Raw genomic sequence first — 13099 nt, 5'->3', positions numbered from 1 at the left:
GAATTTCGTATCATTCTACTATTTTGAAGTGACGCACATGCTAGGTGACGGGTGTGTGGGCGTGCACTGTTAAGGATTTATGACTTGGTCCGTCCCGTATCAATTGTAAAGTTGCATACTTTGTTGAAACCATTGATACTTATATGTTTTAGAAAGATTTTCTGTAAATTAGGCTGAATGCCATGTTTGGGCCTTGCGCCAATGCTGTTTGGACCCTTAGGGGCTGTTTCTTACCATCCTCTCACTGTTTTCGATTGAAAATCTATACTCAGTCATGTTTATACTTGTTTACCGCATAACTCAATTTTATGACTCTATTTTAATGCATATAAATATTTTGGGCCGAATGCCCTGTTTTACTGAAATGCCCGAGTGGCCTGATTTGTGAGAATGAGTGTGGATCGGGGATGCCCGCCTGCAGCATACTTTATGACTGAGTGAGGCCGAGGGCCTGATTTGTGAGGATGAGTGTGGATCGGGGCTGCCCGCCTGCAGCATACTTTATTATTATCGCACGTGAGTTGTTCGTGCAGATTATAGCTCTTGGGCTGAAGGAGCCCCTCCGGAGTCTGTACACACCCCCAGTGAGCGCAAGTACCTACTGAGTGCGAGTGCCGAGTGCTGAGTGACTGGGAGGCAAGAGTGATTGTGAGGTATGCCCGAGTGGCAAGAGTGATTGTGAGGTATGCCCGAGTGGCAAGAGTGATTGTAAGGTATGCCCGAGTGGCACGAGTGACCCGAGTGGCAAGAGTGATTATGAGGTATGCCCGAGTGGCAAGAGTGATTGTAAGGTATGCCCGAGTAGCACGAGTGACTGTGAGGTTTGCCCGATGGGCTGTATATGAGTGATGTTTTGCCCGAGGGGCTGTTTATAATTTCATCATTTTTTGCTCACCTTTGCATTGACCCTTTGTTTGAAAAACTGTTGGAAAAAAAATGTCTTTAAATAATTTTTACTGGAACTGGGTTTAAACGAGATGTTTGATTCAAATCCTGATTTTTAAGAGCATGTGGTATTTTACTGAGATTTTCTGATATGTACGTTATATGCTTTATTGCTCGTCACTACTACTCAGACTTTATTTATTGTTGTTACTTACTGAGTTGGCGTACTCACGTTACTCCGTGCACCTTGTGTGCAGATTCAGGTGTAGCTGGACACGGTAGCAGTTATTGAGTGTTCTGGTTGCAGATTTTCTTAGAGATAGCAAGGTAGCTGTTTGGCGATCGCAGCCCCTGCTCTTCTCCCTCTTATCTTCCTCTAGTTATATTTAGCAATTTTTCGGGCTGAGTTAGCCTTGATATTGTTAGACAGATTGTAGTATATGCTCATGACTAGTGACACCGCGATGTCGGGCTTTTCTTTTCCGCACTTCTATTTTTCTTTGATTTAAACTCTTTAAATGGAGGTTTTATGTTAAATAACCTTGAAATTATCTTTGAAATAAAAATATCGGTTTGTTTTGGAAATGAGTCGGCTTGCCTAATTTCACGATATGCGCCATCACGACAGAGGTTAGTTTGGGTCGTGACAGTTTTCTAAATGGATAATGTGGTTCTTATTCATATTTGACCCGTTTTTAAATAGTTCATTATCCAACACATTTTTTATTGGATAATATGTGTGGTTAATTATTTTCTTTTAATCATTTTGTCACCCCTAATCGTAACTATCTATGGCTTTATTGACTCTTCATCCACTTCCCCAGATCTTCATGGAGTCGAGAATTAATATTTTCTAATCTCAAATATATTACGGGGACAAAATTTTTGTCCAGGGGATTAAAAAAAAAGAAATTAAAATTTTAAAGACACTGTGGCCAGTGGGAGTTGAACCAGCGATCTCATAAAGATTTTGAACCTTCTCAACAACTGAATTGTGCTTTTAAACTATGTCAAAGAAATTCAAAATATAATATATAGATATACAAAGTAAATTTTGGGTTATAATAATAGGATTTAAAAGAGTGTAAAAGAGTTTTACCCTTTGTTGCTAGTTATAATAAACATATCATGAACCAAACAATCTAAAGCTTGGTTTGTGTTAAGATGGGTTAAATAGGGTCATAATTCAACCCGTCAACACATGACCTAAACTCTACTCCTTTTTGTTTTGCCTTTTTTTATTATACAAAAAGTGTTTGAGTTCTTACAAATTTAGATAATTTCCAATACCCAAATTTTATTCTGTGTTTTTTTTAGTTTAGGTTGATTTTGACCCGTTATGCTACACTACTTAACCGGTTTTGACCCAATAACTTGACGGTGTCACTTTCGTTCAACTCATTGGATCAAGCCAATAAATTAAAAGGGTCATAACCTAACCTCTTTAAACTTGGGTGAATTGGACGAGTTAAATGGGTTAATTTTGCAGCCTCTAGTGGAAAGGTGTTAGATTTATAGCATGTTTAGTTAAACTTCTAAAATTTGTATATTTTAAAAAATATTTTTCTTAAAAGTACTTTAAGTATATTTTTAATAAAAGCAATTTTTTTAAAAAGTACTTTTGGGAATATGCTACTTATTTCTGCTTCTCAAAAACTCTTCTGTTTCTATTCAAAATCACTTTTTTTCTCTTTCAAAAATTTGGTCAAGCACCACAACTTTACAAAAAAATTATTTTCGGCCCCCAAAAAAAAAAGACTCGGCCAAACCGGCTATAACTTCCTTTTCATGATCGAGTAGGGGTCTTAACATTTGAACAGAACTCACAGTTATTAAATCTTTCAACTTGATGAGGAAGTCAAAAGCTTCTCTAGTGCGAACTCCTTATGTTACGATAAAATCAAGTGGTTATGTCACATTTTTCGAGTAAATTTTATGAGTAGTTATTCAACTTTGTGTTCATTACGTAAAAGTCACTTTTTTTTGTTACATAAAAATTATTCAACTTTGTGTTCATTACTCAAAAGTCATTTTTCTTTCTTTTATTACACAAAACTTATTTTACTTTGCTCTATTTATCACAAAAGTCACAATGGCCAGATTTTATAATACTTTTACTTAAAAAGTCTTTTATGTCCTTGACATTATAAATCCTCTTATTTATGTAATACCTTCTATATTATATACTATATAATATATTTTTACCTAAGTATTTTACTTATAATTAAAATAACTTTAAATTATTTTATTTATTATTTTTATAATATATCCATTCGTTTAATTTTTTTATGGCACTCAATTTGTTTAATCATATTCAAACATGAACATATTTTAAATATAAAAATAAAAAATATTTATTTTTTAATATTTATTTAAAATAATAAAAATAGATTTGTTTAACAAATGATAGTTTTTTATAGTCAATAAAAATTTTAAAAAAAGTTTCGAAGATATTTGTGTTTAATATTAAGTTTTGTAAAACTTTATTTGTTAATATTATTTATTTGAAAGTATTAATTTGATGTGTCATTTTGCTAAATGTGGGTATTTTATTTATTAAATTAATGGGTATGGCTTGGCTGATAAATCAATGAGCTTTGGTTTTTTAATTTTTATTAAACATATTTCATTTAGCATGATTAAGAACGTGGACTTGAGATTTGTTCACGGTAATATTACTGACAAATTTAATAATGCTACTTATATATCTTGAAAAATAATATTTTAAAAAAATTAAATGTACGAATATATTATAAAAATAATAAATAAAATAATATTAAGTTATTTTAATTATAAGTAAAATACATGGGTAAAAGTATATTATATAGCATATAATATAGAATGTATTACACAAATGGGAGAATTTATAATGTCAAGGGCATAATAGACTTTTCAGGTGAAAGATTTGTAAAATCTGGTCAAAGTTATTATTGTGATAACCAGAGCATAATCAAATAATTTTTTTTATAACAAAAGAAAGAAAAATAACTTTTAAGTAACGAACATAAAATTGAATGACTTTTACGTAAAAAAAAAAAAAAACTTTTGTATAATGAAAACAAGGTTGAACGACACTCATAAAATTTAATCCACACTTTCATCAGCAAGCTGAACATTCTTATTATATTGTACAAGGACAAAGTTTTCTCACTCTATTGCCCCTAAAAGTAATGGAGTACTTAATTTAGTTCCCGAGAAACATAGCTAATGATGTCGGATTAGAGCATAATTTAGGAATAATTATGATTACTATCCTATAGGAGTAGTTATCTGCAAAAGAAATAATTTAGTACTTATAAAGTAGGTGTGTCAATACATATTTAAAAACCGACTAAACCGATCAAATCATACCGTGTCAAACCGATTTTTAGGTTTCTTTTAATAAAAACGTTTGTTTTTATATAAATTTATAACTGTACCGATAATTAAGGTAAGTTTTTTATTTTATGAAAATAAACCAAAAAAATACCGAATAAATTTATATGTGAAAAATATATTTATATATTAAGTTTAAAGATAATAAATAATTAAATTTTTTCTTGGGTTTTGCAATTATGAAAACAATTACAAGCCAACAAGTAATTAAACTCAAAATCCTAATTCTCAAACCTATTATGCTACTCTTATTGAAACTAAATTATTTTCAGCATATTCACTAGCAATACACAAGGTATTGTAGTGATTATGAGTAACAAACTACAATGTATTAAATATGATGATTTAGATTTATCTTTTTGAATATTTAATCTTCTATATATTTTATTCTTGAGTCCTAGCCCAAGCTTGGTTAATATCTTTTCACTCGTGTGATTTATGTTTTTTTATATTAATTTGCTTGGTTTCTTTTACGCTGTTATAGAATAGTTGATGGATCTATACTCTAGCCATCTTTCATATTTTCTTAATTCATCACCCTTTAAAATGTAAAAATATCTAGAGAGATTTGCTAAGTCCTATAAAAATATGTATGTTGTTGCATTCTACTTCTACTAGTGACTTTTACATGATATTTAAAAAAGTACCGAAAATTAACCGAACCGTACTGATACCGAAGAGAAACCGATATGATTGGCGATTTTAAAAAGTCTAATTTTAGTTATATATAATAGAATAACCGAAAAATTAGTATAGTATAAATTTTACAAAATAACTTACCGAACGGAACCATTGACACCCCAATTGTAAAGTACAAAGGTAAAAAGAATCTAACCTTTTAATGCCACTGGTGACCATCATTATGCCTAGCTTTCATCTTCATGCCTAGATAACAGCCCCACTTTCTTCTATCACGTTCCCAGCTTATCCTTAATATTAATTTGTGTGATACCTTTTTTTTAAAGATTCAGACTAACTAATATTTTAAAATATGTTTTGTCATCATATTGATAGAAAAAGAATTGCAACTTGTACATCTTTTTATAGTTTTTAAATATTTAAATTGTGATTTTAATCGAAGAATAATCAAATTAATTCACATAATTTGAGACGAAAGGTGTACTTATTTTTGGCTTTCTTCTCCAATAGGATTTGACTGGTGAATGTTCCTTTGACCCCAACAAGACCATCCAAATAACTGTATTTCAAGATTAAAAACCAGAGCGTGCATCTTAAGGATGTGCAATTAAACAGGACATGAGCAATTAAATGATAACGCGATGATCATGCGGATGCATTAGATATTTACAAATTGGAGTTTAAATTCCACAGAATGATTATATAACTTGATTATTTATAAGATTATTGCAAGTAAGTATTTTGTTCCAGTTTACGTGAACCTTTTCACTTTTCAATATTAAAACTACCAGAAATTTTGACCAACATTTTGAAATGTTGGTCATACTAACATGAGAAGAATTGCACATATAGTTTTGAGTATCTAAATTTTAACTTTAAAATATTGAGTTAATCTAATTTGATTTAGCTTCAAAGATTATTAATTGACACTCGAAAAACAAAAAAGTTCACGTAATTTGAAACGGATGGAGTAACTATGATGATGAAAAAAAGAATAAATAACTATGATAAATATTAATTGATAAATTGATAAAAATTATAACTAATATACTATCACATGTTAAAATGCACAAATAGTCGTAAAATATCTTTACATTGTCACCAAATATAACTAATATCCTTAGAAATTATTTAAAATTTAACCTTCTACTTAATTGAAGGTTAAATTCATTCCCGAAATTCAAGAAGTATTTGAGAACAAATATTAAAATTTATTCTGGTATTAATTGCAAAAAGATAAAGGAAACAGACCTCCAGGACATAAAAAAAAAAGCTGAAAGAAGGAATACAATATGAAATTAGAGAGAAAAAAAATCGACTGAAGAATATGGGAAATAAAATGGCGGGAAGAAACTAAAAAGAGAAAGAAATTGATGAACGTGATAGAATTTTATGGGACACGGTCTAATAGTTGTGAGCATAGTGGAGCAGTTTCCAAGTACATTATATTAAAAAAGCTGCTTCTCATCTTGTTCCTTAATTTCAATTATTCCCTTTTTTCCTTAATTAATAAAAAAATTACCAACTTTATTTATTTCATCATCCTCGTGATACCCTTCAAGAATCTTATTCTTTCTTTTACTTTTTCTTTTAGCTGCTATAATCCCAGAAATATCAGACAGTTGTTGCATTTTAAAGAAGTGTGAATTGGTCATCAACTTCTTTTTTGAACTTGAGACTTTATTGTCATGTTTGATATACTTTTTGGGTGGAGAAAAGCTACTAAATGGTAAGTACAGCAGTTTTTTCCATCTGTTCTTAGAGCCAATGAATTGAGTAAAGTTAAGTTAATGTTTACTGCATTTGTTATATTTCTTTGGCAGTAAGAATTTGATTAAACGGGTTAAGTGCCGGCTTAAGCTGCTGAAAAACAAGAGAAGTTGCATTATCAGACAGTTGAGGGATGACTTAGGGGAGCTACTTAGACATGGGCATTACCAAATTGTCTTTGACAGGGTACGTGCTATGTATTTTTAACTTGTGGCTTGGACTTTGGATAGAAGATTTTTCTGCCTTTGCTTTAGCCTATTAGAATTCTTGTCATATATACAAAATTTGCAGAATTGATGTCTGTTGTGTTGTTTTCTTGCAATTTCAGGTAGAGCAGCTTTTTATGGATGAGAATATGTTGGTAGTGTATGACTTATTGGAGAATTTCTGTGAATTTATCCTCCTTAACTTTCCATATATCCGCAGACACAAGTAAGTAATTAATAGCTTTCAAGTGTGACTCAATTCTTGGATTTCTAACATTGGAACCGTAAATAACTTGTATATTGTATTCTAACTTGTTGTGGCAAGTAACCTATCATATTCTTCAGGTCTACATATGGACGATCTTTTGCAGTGGTGTTGTATACAAGTTAAACTCAACTAGTTTTGACATCTCTATTTTGTTTTTAGGGACTGTTCCAACGACATCAAAGAAGCAGTGTCAAGTCTCATATATGCATCCGCTAGAATTGGCGATTTACCAGAGTTTTTAGTGATCAGGAAGCTCTTTGGCCAGCGTTATGGGAAGAAATTTGAAACATCTGCCCTTGAATTACTTCCTGGGAATCTTGTGAATCATCAGGTTAATTTGTCCACATTTTACAAACGGTTAATCTCTTGCAAACTAAAGAGTTAACTAAGGTTAAAACATTATAAACTTTAGTTATTCTTTGGTTACAGCTAAAAGAGAACCTGTGCAGAAAGTCTGTCTCAAATGAAGTGAAATACAGATTGGTGGATGAAATAGCAAGGAGTTGCTTTCAGAAAGGACCTTTGCTTCTTGAATACATAAATGAATCACAACAAGAGCTGGTAATTATTTTATGCAGTAAATCAAATTCATGAAAAGAAAAAAAACAAAAGAGAAAACGAGAAAGAAGTAGATAAAAGACGAGACATGCTCATCTTGATTCTTATATCAAAGACACCATATTTCTGTTTCCTTATGCCATGAAACTGCAGGCAAATAAAACTATAGATGATGTTCAGACTGGTCACAAGAAAGATGGAGAAACGAGATTGAAGAACTCCAACATTGCGACAGAAGCAAATGTCGATTATTCATCATCAATTGAGCACAATTGTATAGATTCAGTGGGCAGTTTGAAGAATATTAATGAGCAGGAAAGAGTTCCAAATTCTGCTCGGTCTAGTGTTTCGTTCCGATGTACAATTTCTAGTCCCGAGTCTGTAATAAAAAGCGATTCTTGGAAGACCAATGGCTTTACTTTGGGGCAAAAGACAGGGAGAAAAGCTACAAAATCCACTTCAGAAAGTTCAGATCAAATAGCCGAGGAGACGATTTACTTTGATGACATAGAGGAGTTTGAGTCTATTCTGAGCAAAGATTTAAATTTCCAAGATCAGAGACTATTCATATTCAAAGCACCTCTCTTTCCTTTACTGTTAAAGATAGACAGCGATACGAATATGAATATTTTTCCTGTGCAAAAGCCAAGATTAGTGGCTATAAAGGATCATTTGGAAAATTCTGATCAAGCTGAGGTATTGGAAAGTCAAGAATGTTGTTCCTTTACGTTCTCATCATCAGCAGAAATGACTGATCCAAGATCAAGAAAAGAAAATCAGCAGCCTTATTTGAGGACAATTACTATGCCAACTGAAAGGCCTAAAGATAATCTCTCGAACAACTTTCTTCGATCAAATACATTTCCATTTCAAGAGCCTGGAAAAGGATCACCTATGAATAGTCATGTACATCCTAAGCTCCCTGATTATGATGAATTAGCAGCTAAGTTCATTGCTCTTAAGAAAGAGAAACTGCAAAAGAACTTACAATGAGGCTATCTTCACTCTACATCAGGCTGGAGAAAATTTGAGTGTTTTTTTGGTTTTGTTCTTTTTCTTTCTTTGTATTTTTTTGCTAAGGGTTTCATATATAATTAAACAGAGATAGTGATTTTTTTTACTAAGGGTTTCATGTAAGCATTTGAATATAAGAGTTGAGAATTTACAATCATTAAGTTGAAGTACAGTAGTAGAGTATATTTACGTCTTTTGATTTTTTTTCCTCACACGTTTATATATGGTTCGAGTTGTAAATAATAGGTTCAATTTTAATTTTCATCATTAAGAATGTAAAAGTTTTTACGAAATGTAAACACACATTATAGTTACTAAGGACTTTTACAAAATCACTCTTTTCTTTAAGTTACTAATCAATACTTAATATAGAATCCTAGTAATGATTTACTTTTATGAATTCATTATATAAATATCTTTTACCCTGTCCAAAAGCAAAATATAGTAATACTCTATGAGATTAGAGAAGGACCTAAGGGTGTGTTTGGTATTGAAGGAAAATATTGTTCAATTTTTACCGTGTTTGGTAGGCTTAGATGAACTTATTTGGAATTTAAGTTAAGGGGGTAAGGAACTCGCTCTCTCCAAAAATATCCCACTCCAAAGATTTGGGTTGGGTAAGCTTCTTGTTTGCTCTGTTTTCTTCAGGTTTGGCTATACCAACAGTTGAAACTTAGACCATCTGAGTTTCTTCCAACCAAATTTTCAGTTCTGTGTCCTTTTTGTTTTTAATTCTCAATTCCAACAGTTGAAACTCAGACCATTGTGTGGTTTAGTAAACCATCTCAAAATTCAAGAAAGCTAATGAGACTTTCTGCCGTTAGAAGTGACAATGGCTGCATCCAAGAATAGTAGCAAATCAATGGAAGAAGAAATCAAATGGCAGAGAGACAAAAGCAAGGATTTCAACACTAGCTTTCAGATGCAACAATGGTGGCCAGTTTCTGAAGAATCTTCCATGTCAAACAGGCCTTTCAAAAAAAGCAAAAGTCCTGAACATCAACTCTGTTTTCAATCCTCTGTTTTTTCATCCCACCAAACTCTGTTACCATCCTCTGTTCCTTATAGTACTTCCCCATACATAACATTTTCTCCTCCATCTTCATTGTCGTCGTCGTGTTCTTCTTCTACTTGTCGTTCGTCAAGGGTTGTTTTTCCTTTTTCTTTAGATGGAACTCAGCAACCCATTGAAAGTTTACATCAATTGAGATCAAACAGCACGCCTCTGTTTCGCCCGATGCATCAAAATCAGCAGCAAATGATCTCATTATCCGCTCAACACCCACAATATTTTTCAATGGAATTGGGACCATTCCAGCATCAGCTGAAGCATTGTAATGAAACACTTAATTTAAGTCTAAGAGGGAAAATGATGATAAATAAATCAGGACAGGGTAACGGGGTTCCCCTGTTTAGTCCTCTGTTACAGCATCCTTATTCAACGACGAAACTCTACAGAGGAGTAAGGCAGAGGCATTGGGGTAAATGGGTAGCTGAGATTCGTCTTCCTCGAAAAAGGACTCGTCTTTGGCTTGGTACTTTTGACACTGCTGAAGATGCAGCCATGGCTTATGATCGCGAGGCCTATAAGTTAAGAGGAGAGAAAGCTAAGCTCAATTTCCCGGAACTCTTCCTCAGTAAAAATAAAGTAGCATTACCAGAAAGTCTTCAGTTGCAACTTCCTCAACAGCCACCACTTGCATGTGACAATTTTGAAGAGGAAATGGGATCAAGTGAGGTTATAGCTATTGATGGAGTTCAAGGGAATGCGGAAAGTTGTGGTGCAATATCACAATTATCTGATTTTGAGGCTTGGTTAAATGCAATACCAGAAGGTTGGGGTCCAGGAAGTCCAGTTTGGGATGATTTGGACACAAACAATAATGTCATCTTACCCCATAATATTAATTTTGGGGATGTCCATCAGCAGGAGCCTCATATTAATTCTGATCTTCAGGGCACGATGAAGAAGCCCGCAGGGTAACGCATCGGCTTAGAATTAGACCTTCTGTAGACGAGACGCCAGACTTCTTGATAGGGCTTGAGAAATTCTAGAATTGAAGAATTATGTTGCACCTATGCAATCTCGTTACAACGTTCTTTTTTCTTCTTCCAGCATGCATAACCCCCCTCTCTCTCTCCACACCGCCTTTTTTTACCATCCATCATTCAGCAGAAGGAGATGAATTTTTCAATAATCTCCTTAACTTCTTTCATAAGGGGCAGCCCAGTATACAAGGCATACGGCGCTCATGTAGAGTCCGGGGAAGGACCGCACCCCAAGGGGTATGATGTAGACCGTCTATCCTAATGCAAGCATTAGTGGCCGCTTCTACGGCTCGAACCATAGGTCACACGGAGACAACTTTATCGTTGTTCCAAGGCTCCCCTTCCCTTTAACTTCTTTCATAGGTTGCATATTTTTTGTCAGACCTGTGAGATCACAATTCCATCTTTGTTCATCTATTTCCTCACTGGTTGCAGATTTACATGGAACAACCTGTGTTTCTCTTTGGAGATCCTTTTGAATTCTCCACTTTGCCTTTTAGTGATTACCTTTCCTTCTTACACCCGAACCATTATCTGCAGAATGGCTGCATATTTTTTGCCTTTTTTGCAGAGGTAAATTTCACTAGTTGGCTTTTACATCTAGGACTATAGTCATTATCAATACTATCATCAATATCTAGTTATGTTGTTTTCCCGTATTTTTGGCTGTTTAATTTAGCAACTTTTGCTCTAGTAGTTTATAAATTAGGACCAAAGTTAAGGAGACGGTTTTTATCTCCTACTCTTGATGGTCACTCCATTGCGAGCTCAACTTTTATTAGAGTCTGTAGACTTTATATTTTAATATTTGCTTAAGATTATGTCTTGTAATGTCCTGTTGTTTTCTGTAAAATATCAGTTCAGCAGTTATCCTCTTTTGATCCAATGAGAATATTCCCAGTTTTTAAGTCAATATTGTGGTATTGTTGCACCTACTACTATGTATATATACACTGTGTTGATACCACAAAGTTAATTTATCTACCACAGTTCCTCGTTACAAACCATTTAAAAGCCGAATTGTGACAATAAACCGGCACTACTTGCACAAATTTCATGTTATTCGTTATCTATTATTTGCTTTAGATATCTATTATTAATCTTTAGTACTTAAATTTTTTATTAAAATACTATTTAATTTGCTAATATTATTATTAGTCTTTAATTATATATTTTTTCGAAAAATATTTTTCACTCACCAACAAAACATCGAAAAATATTTTTCATGAAGAATAAATGAATAATTACTTCTATCATACTAAACACACTATAAAAATAAAAAATAAAAAACTGTAGTTCGTGATTAAGGTATAGAACTCACGATTTAGGTAGCAGTCATCACTCAAGCATCTAGAGCCACAGTAGTATATTACATAAATGGTACAAATGTACAAAACAATTTATTCAAATGTTTATTTTTCATTGACCACTATATTTAATGTCTTCCTATATTATTTTTAAGTATATAAATTTTATTTCAAAAGAATTTTAAAATTTTGATACATTAATGCAAAAACTAGATAAGTTGCCTCTCGTTTTCCAAGCCCCACCTTTTTTTTTTAATTTGAAAAAAAAAAGGGAATAAATATCTGGGATTAACAACAAAAGGTTACATATTGTATACTTAGCATGCTTTTCGTGGTTAATTACTTTTTAAAAATCTAACTGGAATTTGGTATAATATTGACAAATATTTTTTGACAAAAGTGGGTCCGTTAGCCGTCCCGTGAGATCATCTTCATTTCTTGAAGAGAAAATGATAAGCTTAAAAATTATAAAATAATAATAGATGAAAAATCTTAATATTGTGGCCGGTTAGATAGCTAATGATTAGGTTTAATGATCCTAGCTTCGACTTAAGCATGATGAGCATTGATGTCACGGTGCGGCTGCAGTACTATGATCTCTAAAATAGAAAATTAATTCCCATGTCAATTTATTAATGGAAGTGTCCTTATATATATAGGAAAATAATTTTGATATCTCAAAAAGAAATATTTCAAAACTATGTCTAAATTCATTTTCTTACTACTATATTAATGAGTTTTAATTATAGTAATTATTTAAAGAAGAATTAACTCAAATAGCTGCCCACCCTATCACTTAAACTAAAAATTACGAGTGAATGTATAATATATACATATTTTATGTGTTACATGATGTATAATAGTGTATAATCAATGTATAATTTATGTATATAATTAGAAAAAATAAACAATTAATATGGTCGGCTATTTGTATAAAAATCTCTTATTTAAATATATTTGTAACAGAAAATTAATTTATTTTTGAATTCAATTGGGACAAAATAAATCAAACAATTGAATGCTCATTA

General features: G+C 32.3%; 2 protein-coding genes across 2 annotated transcripts; both read left to right on the top strand.

Annotated features, from left to right (window-relative positions):
- Positions 1-6423: 6423 nt before the first annotated feature.
- LOC107766415 (uncharacterized) lies at positions 6424-8858 on the top strand. Its single transcript, XM_016585193.2, has 6 exons — positions 6424-6628; positions 6723-6855; positions 6998-7101; positions 7303-7474; positions 7573-7704; positions 7855-8858. Exons 1-6 carry the CDS (start codon positions 6588-6590, stop codon positions 8692-8694), a joined length of 1422 nt encoding a protein of 473 aa, XP_016440679.1. The 5' UTR covers positions 6424-6587; the 3' UTR covers positions 8695-8858.
- A 426-nt stretch (positions 8859-9284) lies between these two features.
- On the top strand, positions 9285-11429 carry LOC142175471 (ethylene-responsive transcription factor ERF054-like). Its single transcript, XM_075242297.1, has one exon. The coding sequence runs from the start codon at positions 9548-9550 to the stop codon at positions 10697-10699; it is 1152 nt and encodes a 383-aa protein (XP_075098398.1). The 5' UTR covers positions 9285-9547; the 3' UTR covers positions 10700-11429.
- Positions 11430-13099: the final 1670 nt, after the last annotated feature.

The sequence above is a fragment of the Nicotiana tabacum genome, chromosome 21 (genome assembly GCF_000715075.1).
Source record: "Nicotiana tabacum cultivar K326 chromosome 21, ASM71507v2, whole genome shotgun sequence".
Classification (NCBI taxonomy): Eukaryota; Viridiplantae; Streptophyta; class Magnoliopsida; order Solanales; family Solanaceae; genus Nicotiana; species Nicotiana tabacum.
This window is presented reverse-complemented; position numbering and strand designations above follow the sequence as displayed.